General features: G+C 46.3%; 1 protein-coding gene across 1 annotated transcript in view; it reads left to right on the forward strand.

Annotated features, from left to right (window-relative positions):
- LOC144728052 (carnitine O-palmitoyltransferase 1, liver isoform-like) overlaps nt 1-14878 on the forward strand; it is a 41020-nt gene extending 26142 nt beyond the window's left edge. Inside the window, exons 7-19 of the mRNA XM_078607280.1 lie at nt 797-874; nt 1911-2018; nt 2606-2690; nt 3250-3445; nt 3811-3996; nt 4759-4864; nt 5529-5642; nt 6503-6667; nt 8051-8185; nt 11141-11293; nt 12210-12323; nt 13695-13787; nt 14720-14878. Of these exons, the coding sequence (XP_078463406.1) occupies nt 797-874; nt 1911-2018; nt 2606-2690; nt 3250-3445; nt 3811-3996; nt 4759-4864; nt 5529-5642; nt 6503-6667; nt 8051-8185; nt 11141-11293; nt 12210-12323; nt 13695-13787; nt 14720-14833 (1647 nt within the window). The 3' untranslated portion in view covers nt 14834-14878. The remainder of the gene's footprint in view (nt 1-796; nt 875-1910; nt 2019-2605; nt 2691-3249; nt 3446-3810; nt 3997-4758; nt 4865-5528; nt 5643-6502; nt 6668-8050; nt 8186-11140; nt 11294-12209; nt 12324-13694; nt 13788-14719) is intronic.
- Nucleotides 14879-15512: the final 634 nt, after the last annotated feature.

Consider the following 15512-nt stretch of genomic DNA (forward strand, 5'->3'; position numbering starts at 1 on the left):
GGTAACCTTAAAATGAAATCGCCAAACTACGTATTATACATGCATTGAACGTAACGTATCATATTGTACTGTGCTCACCAAGATTTTGTCCGTCGTCTGCATACTTGAACGATGTTAGGTTGTTGATGGCAATTTTGTCGTATTGCCATCGTAAGATTGAAATATCATAACTCGGGGACTACCTGTATATTGAACTTCTTTTGCACCGTACGTAGTCAACCGTGCACATTGGAGATGCTCCTTAAAATATTTCTGTAAGTTGTCTATAAAAGCAAAGTATACAAAACAGGGCTCAGAGATCGTGGTTTTGACTGGAATATCATGGGGCAAGGTTTAGTAAATCGGAGCTATTTACATATCTAGATCCAAATCAAACTTTTTAAAGATAATAAACCACAAGTTTAATATTAGTATTACTTTTATTTAGCCAGGAATGGCCCTCACTGAGTCTCAAGACTCTTCTTCAGGAGGGTCCTGCCGCATATGTGCAGTAGGAGTTGACGTTGTTGTGTGTAATCCCAAGATTGAGTATTTTAAGGTAATCTTGCAGTATTGGGACGTTTAGCCAATACCTGTCACATTCTGTGTGCGAATACCCTGTGGGAAACCATGTTAGGACAAAGGGAGAACTCGCAAACTCCCCACAGAATGGGGCACCCAAGTCAGAAATCAAACCCATGCCCTTCTTGCTGCGATGCGTAAGTGTTACCACTGCGTCCATCCTGCCCCCCCACCCCCCTTGAAAAAATCACGCGTATGTGTTTTCTTTTGCGTGTAACGCTGTTTCTTGCCACAGGTCAGCGATTGGTGGGAAGAGTACATCTACCTGCGTGGGCGCGGACCCATCATGGTCAACAGCAACTACTACGCCACGGTAAAGATGCGTTGGAACCACAGACGTCCAAGATCGTAGATTTGAAGTTTTCGTGACTGCAAGGATTCATACTCTTTGGTTTTGAACTCCAGTCGTTGCTCGGGGTACACAACGCGACCTCCCAGCCCACACCCCTCCCCCCATCCCCCCACGACTATATAAATTACTCGTCACAGCCACCTCTGAGACACACTTAAGCGGTTGTGCTTTCGCCAAGTTGTCCCCACCTGAAGAAGGACGCTTGTGTTGCGCCCGAAACGTCGTGATTTATTTAATTTTTTGACCTACGTGACTTTACCGAAAAAACCAAAGAGTATACATCCAAGATCCTTTGTTTCACACAATTGCAGTATATGGGACATGCCCCGTGACCGGGGGAGGCTCTCCTCACATCATTACACCGTCTTCACGAGCTTTTGCTGTAAAGGACAATTTGCATATCATATCCTGTACTTGCAGTTTATGAAAGGAAGCCAGCGGCACTCTTAACATGAGCGCACGCAAGGCTTTTTCACACTAAAAATTGTGGATTGAGGCAGTGTTTCCCCTTGTGAGCCACCTTTTCTGCATCATCCACGTTATTTTTGTTGTTTAATCATTGAGAGGTTAGCCAAAATGTATTCCACCATTTTTGGCAACCGTTCATAACTCATCAGATTAAAGTAGTGTTCTGTGTATGAATGGTGTTGGTGTGTGGATTGCAACATGTGGCTGTGTGTGCGTGCTTGGATGTGTGCGCGCGAGTGTGGCGGTTAGCACGCTGCGCTACGAACCTGGTAACCCGGGTTTGATTCTCGTTCACGGCCAACAGGAGTGACGATTATATGAACCAGTCCTGGGCCTCCCCCGAGTCGACTCGGCCTCAAAAATGTAGTACCTGCTACGGTGTGTAAACATTGGTGGCTGGGTGTGGTGTTGGCCACCCACCCCCCTCGTGTGCCGTGCTGACCTTCATAGGTGTTTGCTAACAGTATGTGCTCTTACGGTTTGTTAAGGCTATACGGGGGGGGGGGGGATCTTTTGTGCTCGTGCACAGGATTTTCTCTACGTGAAGCCCACGACCGTGCAAGCTGCCCGCGCGGCAAACGTCATTCACGCCATGATGCTGTACCGCAGGATGCTGGACCGTGAGGAGGTTAAGCCGGTAAGAGGCTGGGTGGTAGCGGCGGCGGCTTCGAGATTCTCATAAAACACGTCACAGGGCACACATTTACAAGCTTACGTTTATACTCGCAGACATATAACCAGCGTGCTTTATTTCGGACAGAAAACTCCTGAACGCTCTTCCAGGATTCATATTTTCATGCCTTGACAATCTGGCCTCATTTTGTCCCATCTAATGTTTTTTTAATAGACCTGTTCATAGGATTTTAGGAATATAGGTTACAATAATATAGGGTTATTATGGGCAGGCGGGCCTTGGGCTTCAGTGGTAGTTTGTGCCTTACATCGCTAATCGCTGCTGCAAACCAGCCTAGCAGTGTTAAAAAAAACAACAACTATAGAGTAGGAAATGAAGCCGTTGAGTATAACTGAACATATGATTGCACACATTAACACGTGCCCGTACGCTAATCGCGGCAAAAAAAGTCTGTGTAGCCATTTATAGAACGCAAGGCAGGATGTGTACAAGTACATTTTTTACGAGCGAATTGCCGAGCATGAATGTGCAAAGTTCAAGCGTGATGGTTGAGTCACTGACGGGTGTTGTCATTGCGATCGATGATGCAGATGATGGTGCAAGGAGCCATTCCAATGTGCTCGGCACAGTACGAGCGCATGTTCAACACGACACGGATACCTGGCATTGAGACAGGTGTGTGTGTGTGCACGCGCGCTTGGAAGCGGTAACATCGTGGTTGGTGTGCTGTTCTGTAAACTCGGCTACCTCGGTTCGATTCCCGGCTAAGGCCAACGTTAGTAGCGAATATCCGAACTGTTCTTGGGCCTCCCCTAGATCCGCTCTGCTTTAAATGAGTACCAGGTACTATGTGTAATGGAATTTCCACCGCTGATTCGGAGCTGTGAAAAACGGGTGACGAGCACCGCCTCAATGATCATTCGAGCAGGAAATCACTCGGACTTCATATTCTTAGGTTTTTTCGGTAAAGTCATGTAGGTAAAACATAAAAATTAATAAAAGTAATTTTAATGTTTTACCTACGTGACTTTACCGAAAAAACCTAATAATATTAATAAAAGTAATTTTAATGTTTTACCTACGTGACTTTACCGAAAAAACCTAAGAATATGATTCCTTGCAGTCACGAAAAGCTTAAAATCTAGAATCACTCGGACTTGTTTTTTGACTATCCTCGTCCTTTGAGTTGTCGCCTGGTTAAACAAATCAACTAAATTTCTTTCGCACCTTCCAGACGTGCTCGAGCACAGGAACGACAGCAAGCACATGTGCGTGTACCACGCTGGCCGCTTCTACAAGGTCTGGCTCTACTTGGGCGGGCAGCTGCTGGGCCCGCGCGCTCTGCAGGAGATGCTGCAGCGCATTCTGGACGACCCCTCGCCTCCGCAGCCCGGAGAGCTGCACCTGGCCGCCCTCACCGCAGGAGAACGGTTAGCAAAACCCCCTGGCCCAAGCCCTCCCATCACGCCTTCCATCCCCTGACACCTGTATATTTGGAGTTGTTCTCCCCGTGGTCGTGTGGATTTTTCTTCGGCCCTCCAGTTTTTCCCTCCACGTTTCGAAACATGTGTTTGGAGCATTTGGCTGTTATGAATCTCCACAAAATAAGCCGCTTAATTGGGCGATCATTTGTGGCCAGGTCGCTTCTGAAAAAGAGCTTTTGTAGCTCAGTGGGCCTTACCTGGTAAAATTAAAAATAGTTAAATTTGTATCATTTCTTAGCGCCACGTTCTCTATCCCCCATGATGTTGGAGCTGTTCGTGCCGTTCCTGTGTCCGGGCACACGCGTTTGCAGTATCCCGTGGGCAAAGGCTCGCTCAAGCTACTTTTCAGAGGGCCGCAACTTCACGGCGCTGCAAGCGGTGGAGAAAGCGGCTTTCTTCATCTCGCTGGACGACACGGAACAGGGTTACCGGGGTGACAACTCAGGGTCGCTTGACGACTACTGCAAGTCACTGCTGCATGGAAAATGCTACGACCGGTGAGTACAAGGGAGTGAGCTGTCAGAATAAATTGTATCATTATTAATGTTCACATTCATCTCCATCTGTCGTATCCAGTCTGTTCGGGAATTGAGTGTTATCTCGCACGCGTGGACTTTCTCCAGTTAGTTTGGTTTCCTTCCACGTGTATACACACGGAATAAGGAGTATAAACCATTACACGAACTCCGGTAATGCTCGCAGCGGCTTTTGGCTAGCCATCGGACACAAAGAGGGTCGGTCACCGCATCGTGCACTTTCAGATGCGCTTTTGCGGCCGTCTGGAACGCTCTTCCTTCCGATATTAGGAAGTCACTGGAGCTATGCACTTTTGCATGTAGAGTAAAACCTTGGATTGCGAGCATAATTCGTTCCGGAAACGTGTTTGTAATCCAAAGCACTCGTATATAAAAGCACTGGTATATCAGTTGTGATCACGTGACGCTCGGCAGACAAAGCGTATGCACGTACTACTCGTATTGCAAGACCTCGCTCGTTTATCAAATTAATATTTACTTAAAATTTTTGCTCGTCTTGCAAAACACTCGCAGACCACGTTACTCGCAATCCAAGGTTTTACTGTATATTAAAAACTAATTTCTTTAGAACTGCTTTTTGTGTTTAGTTTGTTGTCCTTCCCCCGAACCTTCGATGAATGGAGTTGTGGGGCCACCGGTTCTGGCTGCCTTCCTGCTTATCCGGTTTCCTCAAGCCATTACGAACAAATTGGCGTGAGAAAAATCATTGTATTTATTTTACAGGTGGTTTGACAAGTCCTTCACGGTTATCGTGTTCAAGAACGGCCGCATTGGGCTCAACGCAGAGCACTCGTGGGCCGACGCCCCCATCATGGGCCACCTCTGGGAGGTGAGTGGTCATCGCAACCCGTGTGTGTGTGTATGGAGGAGGGTAAATAAAATGTGTGTCGTGAACCCTCCTCCACCCGACACGGCCAATCGAAGAGAGTTGTCACGTGATGAACAAATGCAGCCAATTTGATAATTGTTTTTTTACCCTTTTATCTGGTAACAAAACTGACACCCAGATGACGCCTTTTGGCGTCATCTGGTCCAACACCATGTGAGACTAGGCTCTAAGGAAAGCTGTCTCGGGTGTGGACCAATCAACTTCAAGGACAGTGCATACATTATCAGAGTTATGTTTTTTGTTTGCATTATCACTGCAGGTATTGTGGTCTATGCAAACATGACTCCTTGTAAAAAAGGTGTCAGTTTTGTTGCCAGATAAAAAGGTAAAAAAAACAATTATCATATTTTTTACTGGCAAATGAGGTTCCAATGGTGCAGCCAATTTATTACTGCTTCAGCAGCAACACCGGTGTGTTGTTGCGGAGCAATCTGACAACAAGGAAATGGGCACGGAATTTTGTTGGTAGTTACAACCAGCATCATCAGGTAGCAGCCAGTAGCCGGATTGTGACTATGCACCTGTTCTAAAAGCCATTGTGATGCTTCATGCTTCTCCAGAAAGGCTGCCTCGCCTTGACACTGCCTGCGTGTGCATGTCCCAGTATGTGCTCGCCACAGACACGTTCAAGTTGGGCTACACGGAGGAAGGGAACTGCCGAGGGGAGGTTGGATCCCTGCCGCCCGTACAGCGCTTGCAGTGGGACATAACAGCTGAGGTTTGTTGTTGTGTGCACCACTCTGCGTTGCAGTCACGAAATCGTTGTCAGCCGTGGTCAATCCACTGCTGGGGCAAAGGGCTCCCCAATCTGCCGCCACCTCTCATGATCCTGCGACCTAATCCTCCTGCGCACGGATTGATTTCAATTTCTCCATCTCCTTTGGACATCCTCTTGAACACGTTTGATTCCTTGGCTGCCGCTCTGTTTTTATTTTTGGCCATCAACCGTACGTTTTGTTGACATTTCCTGCCCAAGCCTGCTTACTGTTCCGCATAGTATGGAAGATTCCGTTAACCTCGGTGTGTCGCAGCGATATAGCGGGCAGCATAGATGGTTAATCTGCCAAACATCTTGGTCCATTAACCTATAACGCCCTTTGTCTGTCCAGTGATCTCCTGCCAGTGAGCCGTTGACACTTCATAAGAGAGCTTCAGTGTCCCACCGAGATTTGGCCAAGTACCATATCAACATCACCGTCACTTATTAGTAAACGATGGCTGTTGTTATTGTTGTGCCTGTGGCTTTGTGCTTGCGTTGAATGCTGCTTGCCCACACGTGTGTGTGCATATGAATGCAGTGCGCTACGAACCCGGCGACCCGAGTTCCATTCCTGCTCACAGCCAACACCAGTGACGATTATCTGAACTGGTCCTGGGCCTCCCGTAGGTCAAAATGTAGTACCTGGTGCGATATGTAAACATCGCCACTGGGGAGACAAAGGCGGCCGGATGTGGTGCTGGCCACCCACCCCCCTCGTGTGCCGTACCGGCCTTCATAGGTGGCTCCTCGCTTGCAGTATTTGCCCGAACAGTCTGTTAAAAGGCTATAACGGGGGATCTTTGTCTTTGTTTTTGCAGTGCCAGACGGTGATAGAAAACTCGCTGGCGGTGGCACAAGCGCTTGCGGATGATGTCGACTTCCACATGTTTCCATTCCACGATTTTGGCAAAGGCCTCATCAAGAAGTGCCGCACGAGCCCCGACGCCTTCATCCAGCTGGCGCTGCAGCTGGCGCACTTCCGGGTGAGATGCCCTTAGATTTGAAGCTTTCGTGACTGCAAGGATTCCTATTCTTAGTGCTTTTTCTGGTAAAGTCACGTAGGTAAAAAATTATAATGTATTTTATTTAACTTTTATTAATTACATTTTTTTACCTACGTGACTTAACCGGAAAAAAAACTAAGAATATGAGATGCCCTTACACTGAGATGAGGAACGCTCTGCTCACACGATTTACCCAGGACCACCACACACCGAGTCTATTGAGGCTTTTTCAGCAGTCTCCTGCATTGAAGTGTGAGGCCAACACTTTTTTTAAATGTAGTTTTTTTGATTTTTGTTTTTAGCTATGGGAGGAAACTGTATAACCTGGAGGGAAGCCATACAGAACAGCGGGACGAACTCAGAAACGCCACACAGAGAGGAGCCAGAATCGGGAGTTGAACTCAGGTTCTTCTCTTTGTTAGGCACGAGTGTTGCCACTGCCGCCACCCTGCCAGGCACATGCCTTATGGACATCGGTGGATTTGGATGCAGTAGAGTTGTGAAATGAATTCCTATACCGCCTGGGATATTAGGTGGGCAGAATATGGCAGTGCATCAATCGGGTTTGTGAACGGTGTCCTTGAAATGCGTTCGCAATTAGATGCTACGTAAAGTACACACTTTAATGGTATTAATTGTATTGTATCTTAGAGTTTATCCTCTTGCATATGTGGGGTTTCATTGGATCCTCTTGACTTCTGTCGCACACGACAAAATCAGAATCAGGACATATACTGGAGGAAACCGATGAGCTTTTAAGCTCACAATAAACTTTTTTTTGGGTTAGATCGCGTTATTTATAAATGTGTCGTAACCCTCCACCACCCGACACGGCCAATCAGCAAAAAAGTGTCACGTTGACAAAAGACAAATAGTTCACTGCTTTAGCCCACACCGGTGTGTTGAAGAGTGAAACCACAACATTTATGAATAATATTGGTCGCGAAAGCCTGCTACGTGTTAAACGGAGCTTTTAAGCTATTTTTAAATCCTTTATATTAAGTTCGCTTGCTTGCTCAGGACCGTGCAAATCTTTCGGTCTTTTTTTAACCTACTTCCCGTGATCCAATTGAGCTGACATCGTTGTGCGTGACAATAATTTTGTGAACATTTTTTTCCAAAATTTTACACTTTTTAGGACGAAAATATTATATTTAATTACCAATTTCTTAATGGTGCAATGCAATCATCTGACCCATAGGTGGCAGCCATCTCAAGCCAGAGGACGAGAGGACTCTAGCCGCCACGCATATAAAGGATTTATAGTGAAAAACTTTTTTTTACAGGTTATACTTATTCACGATACTTTTTAACGTCGCTTGTTGTTTCATCAGTCCTCCGTGTGTGTCTGTGTATTCGCAGGACAAGGGCTGCTTCTGCCTGACGTACGAGGCGTCCATGACGCGCCTCTTCAAGGAGGGCCGCACGGAGACCGTGCGCTCATGCACGGTGGAGTCCACCAAGTTTGCCCGCGCCATGCAGGACCCCTCTTGCACGGTGCGCCAGAATGTGCCCCCTGCCTCACTCACTCCACCCTGCACTACTATTCTATCCTGCCTCATCCCGCCACCCATCCTGACCTATCCTGATTTATCCTCGCCCAGCCTGACCCATTCTGCCCTATCCTGGCTGATCCTGACCCAACTCGACCAATCCCGATCAAACCCCTGCCACATCCTGCCCCATCCCAAACCATGCTGACTGATACCACCCAATGCTGACTCGTCTCACCCCATCCTGGCCCAGTTTGCCACATCTTGACCCAACCTGATACATCCTGACTCAACCTTACACATCCTGACCCATCCTGACCCATCCTGACTCATCCTGATACAACCTGACACATCCTGATACATCCTGACCCAACCTGACCCAATCCTGACCCATCCTCACCCATCCTCACCCATCCTGACTCATCTTGACCCATCCTGATTAAACCTGACCCATCCTGACTCAACCTGACCCATCCTGACACATCCTGACCCATCTTGATACATCCTATTTTCCTTATCCCATCTTCGCTCCTGTTGCTTAATTCTGCCCCCTTGTCCTTCTCTTGCCCATGGTATCAGTTTAGTTAAATATGCTTACAACTCAAAAAATTAAGTAGCACATTGATTTTTCGATTTAAAGCTTTCGTGACTGCAGGGATTCATCTTCTTGGTTCTTTCGGTAAAGTCACGTAGAAGGGAAATAATAAAATAATAAAAATAAAACTTTTTTTATTAGGTTTTATTTTTATTATTTCCCTTCTAAACTTTTTTTATTAGGTTTTATTTTTATTATTTTATTATTTCCCTTCTACGTGACTTTACCGAAAGAACCAAGAAGATAGCACATTGATGTTCAAGATTAAAAAGCCCTTAAAAAATCAAGCATGATCTGACATGAAAAGAACAGGCAAAAACCTTTTCTCGCATTGCCAATGGAGGCATTGAATTTGGAGATTTAAGGGTGGCGATGTTTAACCACCTCATCTGGTATACAGGAGGTCGTGGGTTCGATCTCAACCCTGACGCCTGTTTGTTTGGAGTTTGCGTGTCACTCTTCCCCGTGGTTGCATGGATTTTTCTTCGGGTCCTCCGGTTTTTCCCTCCACATTTTAGAAACATGCGTTTAGAGTGTTTGGCTGTCATCAATTTCCACGTGATCAGCCACTTCGTTGAGCTATCATTTTTGGCCGAGTCGTTTCTGAAAAAGAGCTACATAGCTCAGTGGGCCTTTCCGGGTAAGATCAATTTCAAGGACAGTGCATACATTATCAGAGTGTGCTTTTTGTTTACATTCTGACCACAGGTATTGCGGTTAATGCAAACACGATTCCTTGTAAAAAGGTTTCAGTTTTGTTGCCAGAAAAAGGGGAAAAAACCTATTATCAAGATGAAATATAGTTTGGTTTTAGTTTAGAATGCGTGTCTATACCATTTGCCACCACGAGAGGTCACTATTAGTGCATGGTTCGCCACAAAGCTGGTGCTTTCGCGGTTATGGGCGGAGCCTTCGTTCTGCTTTCACTTCAAGAACCAATCGAGAGTGAGCTTTGTGCGCGCACTGTGCCCTTTCTGTGCACATGTTCGTGCTGACAAGACCTTGCCAAAGGCGCTGCCGAAGCTGCTGGCATTAAATAATTGTGACGGTTATAATAATCCTTTATAGCCAGGAGTCTCGGAGTGCTTTGCACACGATAAGCGAATTGCATCGCATCTCATCTCGATATTAGGAAGCCATTGCAGCTATGCGTTTTTAAATCTAAATAGGAAACGAATTTCTTTCGAAATGCTTGTTGTTGTGGTTAGTTGTCCTTCCTTCCCCCGCACCTCCGATTAGCACAGTTTGCTACGTACGGTGCGAAATAAGATCTACATATATATTTTTTAAACAACTTTAGAAGGACCAACCCTAATGTCAGCTGTCACTATGCGGCATAATATTGACTCTGGCCTGCAAGCGGGCCATTAGTATGGGGGGCTATGATTGCTGCTACGTGTATTCCCAATTGTGTAATTTGCGAGTATTTTTTTTTCGAATGAAAATTTTTTTTATTGTGACGGGCTACTCGATTTAAAATGACATCGGGGGGTGATCTTTAATGTCCAGTGTGAAGCAGACGGAGTGGATTTTTCAGGGTTTACGAATCCTAAATTATAATTTTTTTCAATTTAGTTATTTTCACCAGGTGAGGCCCCACACTTATATAGTATTTATTTTTCAGAAGTGACCTGGCTATCACAAATGATAGCTCAAAGAAGTGGGCTTATCACAGTGAAAATTTATAGCAGCCAAATACTCTAAAATTTTACGTTTCGAAATGTGGAGGACCTGGAGAAAAATCCACGTGACCACTGGGAGAGCATGCAAACTCCAAATACAGGCGTCAGGGTCAGGATTGCACCAACGACCTCCTGTGTACCACTGTAATGAAGGTCGTGGAAGCGACTTCTGGAATCCGGTCTTTATTTCTCTTTCGTTCACAACACTCCCATCTTACTCCTTCACGCTGCTGACAGACAGCGTGAGAGGGATAGAGAGAGACACGCGCGGCCACGTGGCAGCCTGGACCCCGCTCCAGCGTGGCCTCACCCTCCGTTCGTTCCAGATCTGACCACGTGTTGTCCGTCTCCACCCCTTTTATTACCCGGGTCACGTGGTACCTTTCCACCAATCCTGGTTAACCTCTATGGAATCTTCTAGACTCCATCGTACGCTCCCGGGACCGCGCCCCTGACTCGTCCCCCCATTGGCTGTGGCTAAAGCCAGCAGAACCAATCATCTACTTACAGATGTCACCTTCCCATTACGTCAGGGCCACGCCCCTAGACTTCCCCCCATTGGCTATGGGCCAGGACCGGCAGAGCCAATTATCGTAACGAGGTGTGATCCATCAGCAACCCGGATATATCCTCACATTACACCACAATAGACGTTGACGGAGATGGTGGTGTGTGCCTGTAGAAGGAGGACCGCCTGGCTCTCTTCCGTCACGGATCCGAGAAGCATCAGAGCATGTACCGGCTCGCTATGACGGGCGGCGGCATCGACCGCCACCTCTTCTGCCTCTACCTCGTCTCCAAGTACCTCGGGCAGGACTCTCCCTTCCTCAAGGAGGTACCTCCAAGATCCTCGCTCTAATACCGGGAAGGCGGCACAAGCTGCCCGTGTCTGGAGCACTTCACCAACACTGTTGTAATTATGACATTTACTTGCCCGGGAACCCCTCGGTAAGTTTTTACGGCAGGGGATGACCATTACTACATATTTTTTCATTTAAATTTATGAGAACGTAATCTATTTTGCATTTGGAAATTCCGGACCATTACGCCAGCTCATGTCGCCGACAATTTTATTTTTATTACATCACAGGATCCCTTATGTCAGCTGCAAAGCAGACGCGGAAGTATATTTATGGCTAATACACCCGCAGTATTAACCAGGGCGGCCGTGGGCTCGAACCGCAAACCTCTGCAACAATCGGCAAATGCGCCACCCCCGGGGCGATGTTGCCACCCTTTTCTGAAGTCTTGGGTTTTAATTTGGCCAGACACCAAAGATTTAACCACATTAAAAAAGTTTTTGTTTTTGCGGTTCTTGTGAATAATTTTATCCCCAATATGGAATTTTCCACGACGTTCAGCTCTTCGATGCAGCAATGTAGAGAAATGTATTCAAATTGGACAAAAAAACAATGCACAACTCGTTTTCCTAATGGTGAAATTATGTAAGAATAAAATAATAACGCGGAAGGGACAATGCAGTGTTGATGCACTTGACGAAGTCATTGAGGATGCCTGTTGGGATATAATTGATGCTTTTGGCAATGGCAGTTCAAGATGGTGTCATCAAAGTTAGGGTTCACGAAAACCCATTTGCTGTTCTGCCATCTGGACGCACCTTGTCAGCCCAGCAGATTTGGTCACGTCAGGCACCTACGTGGTCCACCAACCCTTGCTTCCAAAGAACTGAAACTTCTGGTGTGCGTTGTAACCTCATGTGCATGTCCGTCTGTCTGTGTGCCTGTGTGCAGGTTCTGTCGGAGCCGTGGCGCCTTTCCACCAGTCAGACGCCACAGCAGCAGATGGAGCTGTTTGACCTCAACAAGTTCCCTGACCACGTGTCATCTGGGGGAGGTTTTGGACCCGTGAGTCCTCCTACGCACATGAACGGAAACCCACAAAAACCGCCGCCTTTGACCACGAAGTGATCGTGCGACGTCACTGCTGCGCTTTCTTGTACAAGTCTCTGTGCTCTTTGAGGCCACGTGAAGTGTCAGTCTCCCTAGCGGGTCACAAGACGGGATTAAGTACACCACCTGCGCTTGCCACTGCGCTTGTTGACTTTGTTTTAGTTGCCCCAGTGCTCTGCTCGTTGTTGTTGAGCATCTTCCCCCTCCTCTTCCCCATTGTGTAGCATCTTTCATGAGCCCCCTCCATCGTAGGCCAATCTTGCCACCGTTGTGGTACCAGTAGAAATGCCACGGAGTAACCGGCTCTGTTTTTGAAACCATATATGGCGGTAGGGTTGGCACAGTGGTGTGACACCTGTGTGTCGCATCAAAAAGGGCCTGTTGTGGATGCCATAACCAGAGGACCTTGCCGACTGGATATACAGGTACTCCCCGAGTTACGATGGTCCGACTTACGATATTTTGATCTTACGATGGCGATAGCGATACGACAGAATTGTAAAATATTTTACATTTCGCGCGGCAGGCAAACGCAGCAGCGAACGATGCGTTCAATGCATGTATGATACGTAGCTTTAGCGATTTCATTTTAGGGTTGCCACGATACGATACGTTCAATGCATGTTAAAAGTTTTTATAGCAGATAGGATTGTTTCCTGAAAAAACTTTCTATTAAATTGCAGTTCATATAGGTAGGCTAAGAATTTACCTTGGTTTTTTTTACTTTACATTTTACTGTGCAATACAGTATTATAATTAATAAATACATACAGTATATAGTTTATACAGTACGGTACTGTAAATTGCTCTGTTTTGCTAAATTATCACCATTCTTTAAGACTCCTGGGTAGGCTAGGCCATCTTCGACTTACGATATTTTCGACTTACGATGGGGTCGTCGTAACGCATCTCCATCGTAAGTAGAGGACTACCTGTATGTGAAAAAGAGTTTCATAGCTCCGTATAAAAACATATTCTGATTCTGCCGTGTGGAGTTTGTCTCTCCAGCAGTTCTGCATGGCTTTCCTCTGGCTTCTCCAGTTTTCTCCCATAGTTAACAAAAATATACAGTTGGAACTAGTATCGGCCTGAAGATGACAACTTGAATTACATTTTACATCGCCCCCCTGAGGTTTTCCTGGGTAGACAAGCGGAATAATAATATGAATAAACAATTTAATTAGTGTTTACTGGGTATATTTATTCAAACATAAAATACACCACTGATTTTCCTGATGCCTTGTCATCTTTGGGGGGGAAAAAACAACCCAGTTTTGCGTGGCTCTGTTTTTGACGTTTTGTTATGTTTGTTTTGGCGTTTTCGAGGTGGCGAATGATGGTTATGGCGTGTCGTACATCATCCTCGGCGAGAACCTCATCAACTTCCACATCTCCAGCAAAAAATCCAGCCCTGAGACGGTGAGCTTATGAGCTGCAGTTCTATTAAACCGAGTGGTTAATTAATAATAACAATAAAAAATCACTTAAATATTTCCCATTCCGATGATGTATGCTTACGTCATCGGTTTTTACTTCCGATCATGTTCCGAACTGGAATCGGAAGAAAAACTAAAATAAAATTACTTCATCGGTATCGAGGCTCCCACAATGCCGTGCGGGAGGGCATGTGGCACAGTTTGGCAGCGGCTATCGTGAAGTGCGATCGTGTCGCGACAGTTCTCTGCGGTGAGGTCTTTAAAAACAACGGCGCTACACCTCTATATAAAATGAACGCTGACCGCTTGCGCGTTCCGAGATTCAGTGGTGAACGGGACACCCACCCTGCAACTTGCAGACTTCTCGGGTTAAGTGGGATAACAGCAAAGTGGTCAGAATGGGGAGGAACCAACGATATGGATTGGGAGTTGGGGTGGCGGGTGGTGGCACCAGTCCAAAAAAAGTTGTCAACCACTTCCTCAATTCATCTTCTTGGTTCTTTCGGTAAAGTCACGTAGAAGGGAAGTAATAAAATAATAAAAATAAAACATAATAAAACAATTCTCACGACGTTTCGGCCACAACGCAAGCAGGATGGCTGCTTGCGTTGTGGCCGAAACGTCGTGAGAATTGTTTTATTATGTTTTATTTTTATTATTTTATTACTTCCCTTCTACGTGACTTTACCGAAAGAACCAAGAAGATGAATCCCTGCAGTCACGAAAGCTTTAAATCGAAACACTTCCTCAATTGTTTATCTTGGTGCAAATTTGAGGCCCGTTTATGACTCCCCCTGTAGTTCATTCACAGCCCCTTTGGGGTTACTGTGATCTGCACTGCAGGCAATCCTGTTGGAAAGAATGCCGACTTTGAAATGTCGCCGTTACCAATTTTGAACGCCGTTTTCTTCCCAGGACTCTCATCGTTTTGGGGGGGCCATCAAGCAGGCGATGCTCGACATCCTGGCGCTGTTTGGGCTGGAGAAGAACATTTCCAACCACAACCAGAACAACCACGTCAAGAGCTGAGCTGCCCCCACTGCTGCTGTGGTAGCAAGGGCTGCGAAAGGAGAAGAGAGATGAGAGGGGGCGGGGGGGCGTTGGTTGGGTGTTATGGTGGTGACGTGAAGCTTAATGTATTCTGTAATGGTCACTTGGTGTGGCACACATCTCGCCGCGGTGGCGAGATGTTAACTACCTCGCCTGGTATGCAGGAGGTCGTGAGTTTGATCCCGATCCTGACGCGGTGGCGAGATGTTAACTACCTCGCCTGGTATGCAGGAGGTCGTGAGTTTGATCCCGGTCCTGACGCCTGCTGTATATTTGGAGTTGGCATGTTCTCCCCGTGGTCGTGTAAATTTTTCTTCGGGTCCTCCGGTTTTTCCCTCCACATTTAAAAACATGCGTTTTGAATATTTGGCTGCTGTAAATGTCCACATGATAAGCCGCTTCGTTGAGCTATCATTTGTGGCCAGGTCACTTCTAAAATATACCTATATAGCTCAGTGGGCCTTGCCTAGTAAAATAAAAAAGTCTTTTTTTTTAATCTCAAGTTTCATAGTTTTCATTGTAATAATGGGGCATGCTACCGGGGATTCCTACATGCCCCCACCACAAGGTTATATCCAATATTTAAATGATGCACTTATCAATCTGACTCTGTGTACGAGTGCATTTGAAGTGAGAAATACTCTAACGTGCACCATAC

Source organism: Lampetra planeri, chromosome 27 (genome assembly GCF_965212315.1).
Source record: "Lampetra planeri chromosome 27, kcLamPlan1.2.h2, whole genome shotgun sequence".
In the NCBI taxonomy this organism is placed as follows: Eukaryota; Metazoa; Chordata; class Hyperoartia; order Petromyzontiformes; family Petromyzontidae; genus Lampetra; species Lampetra planeri.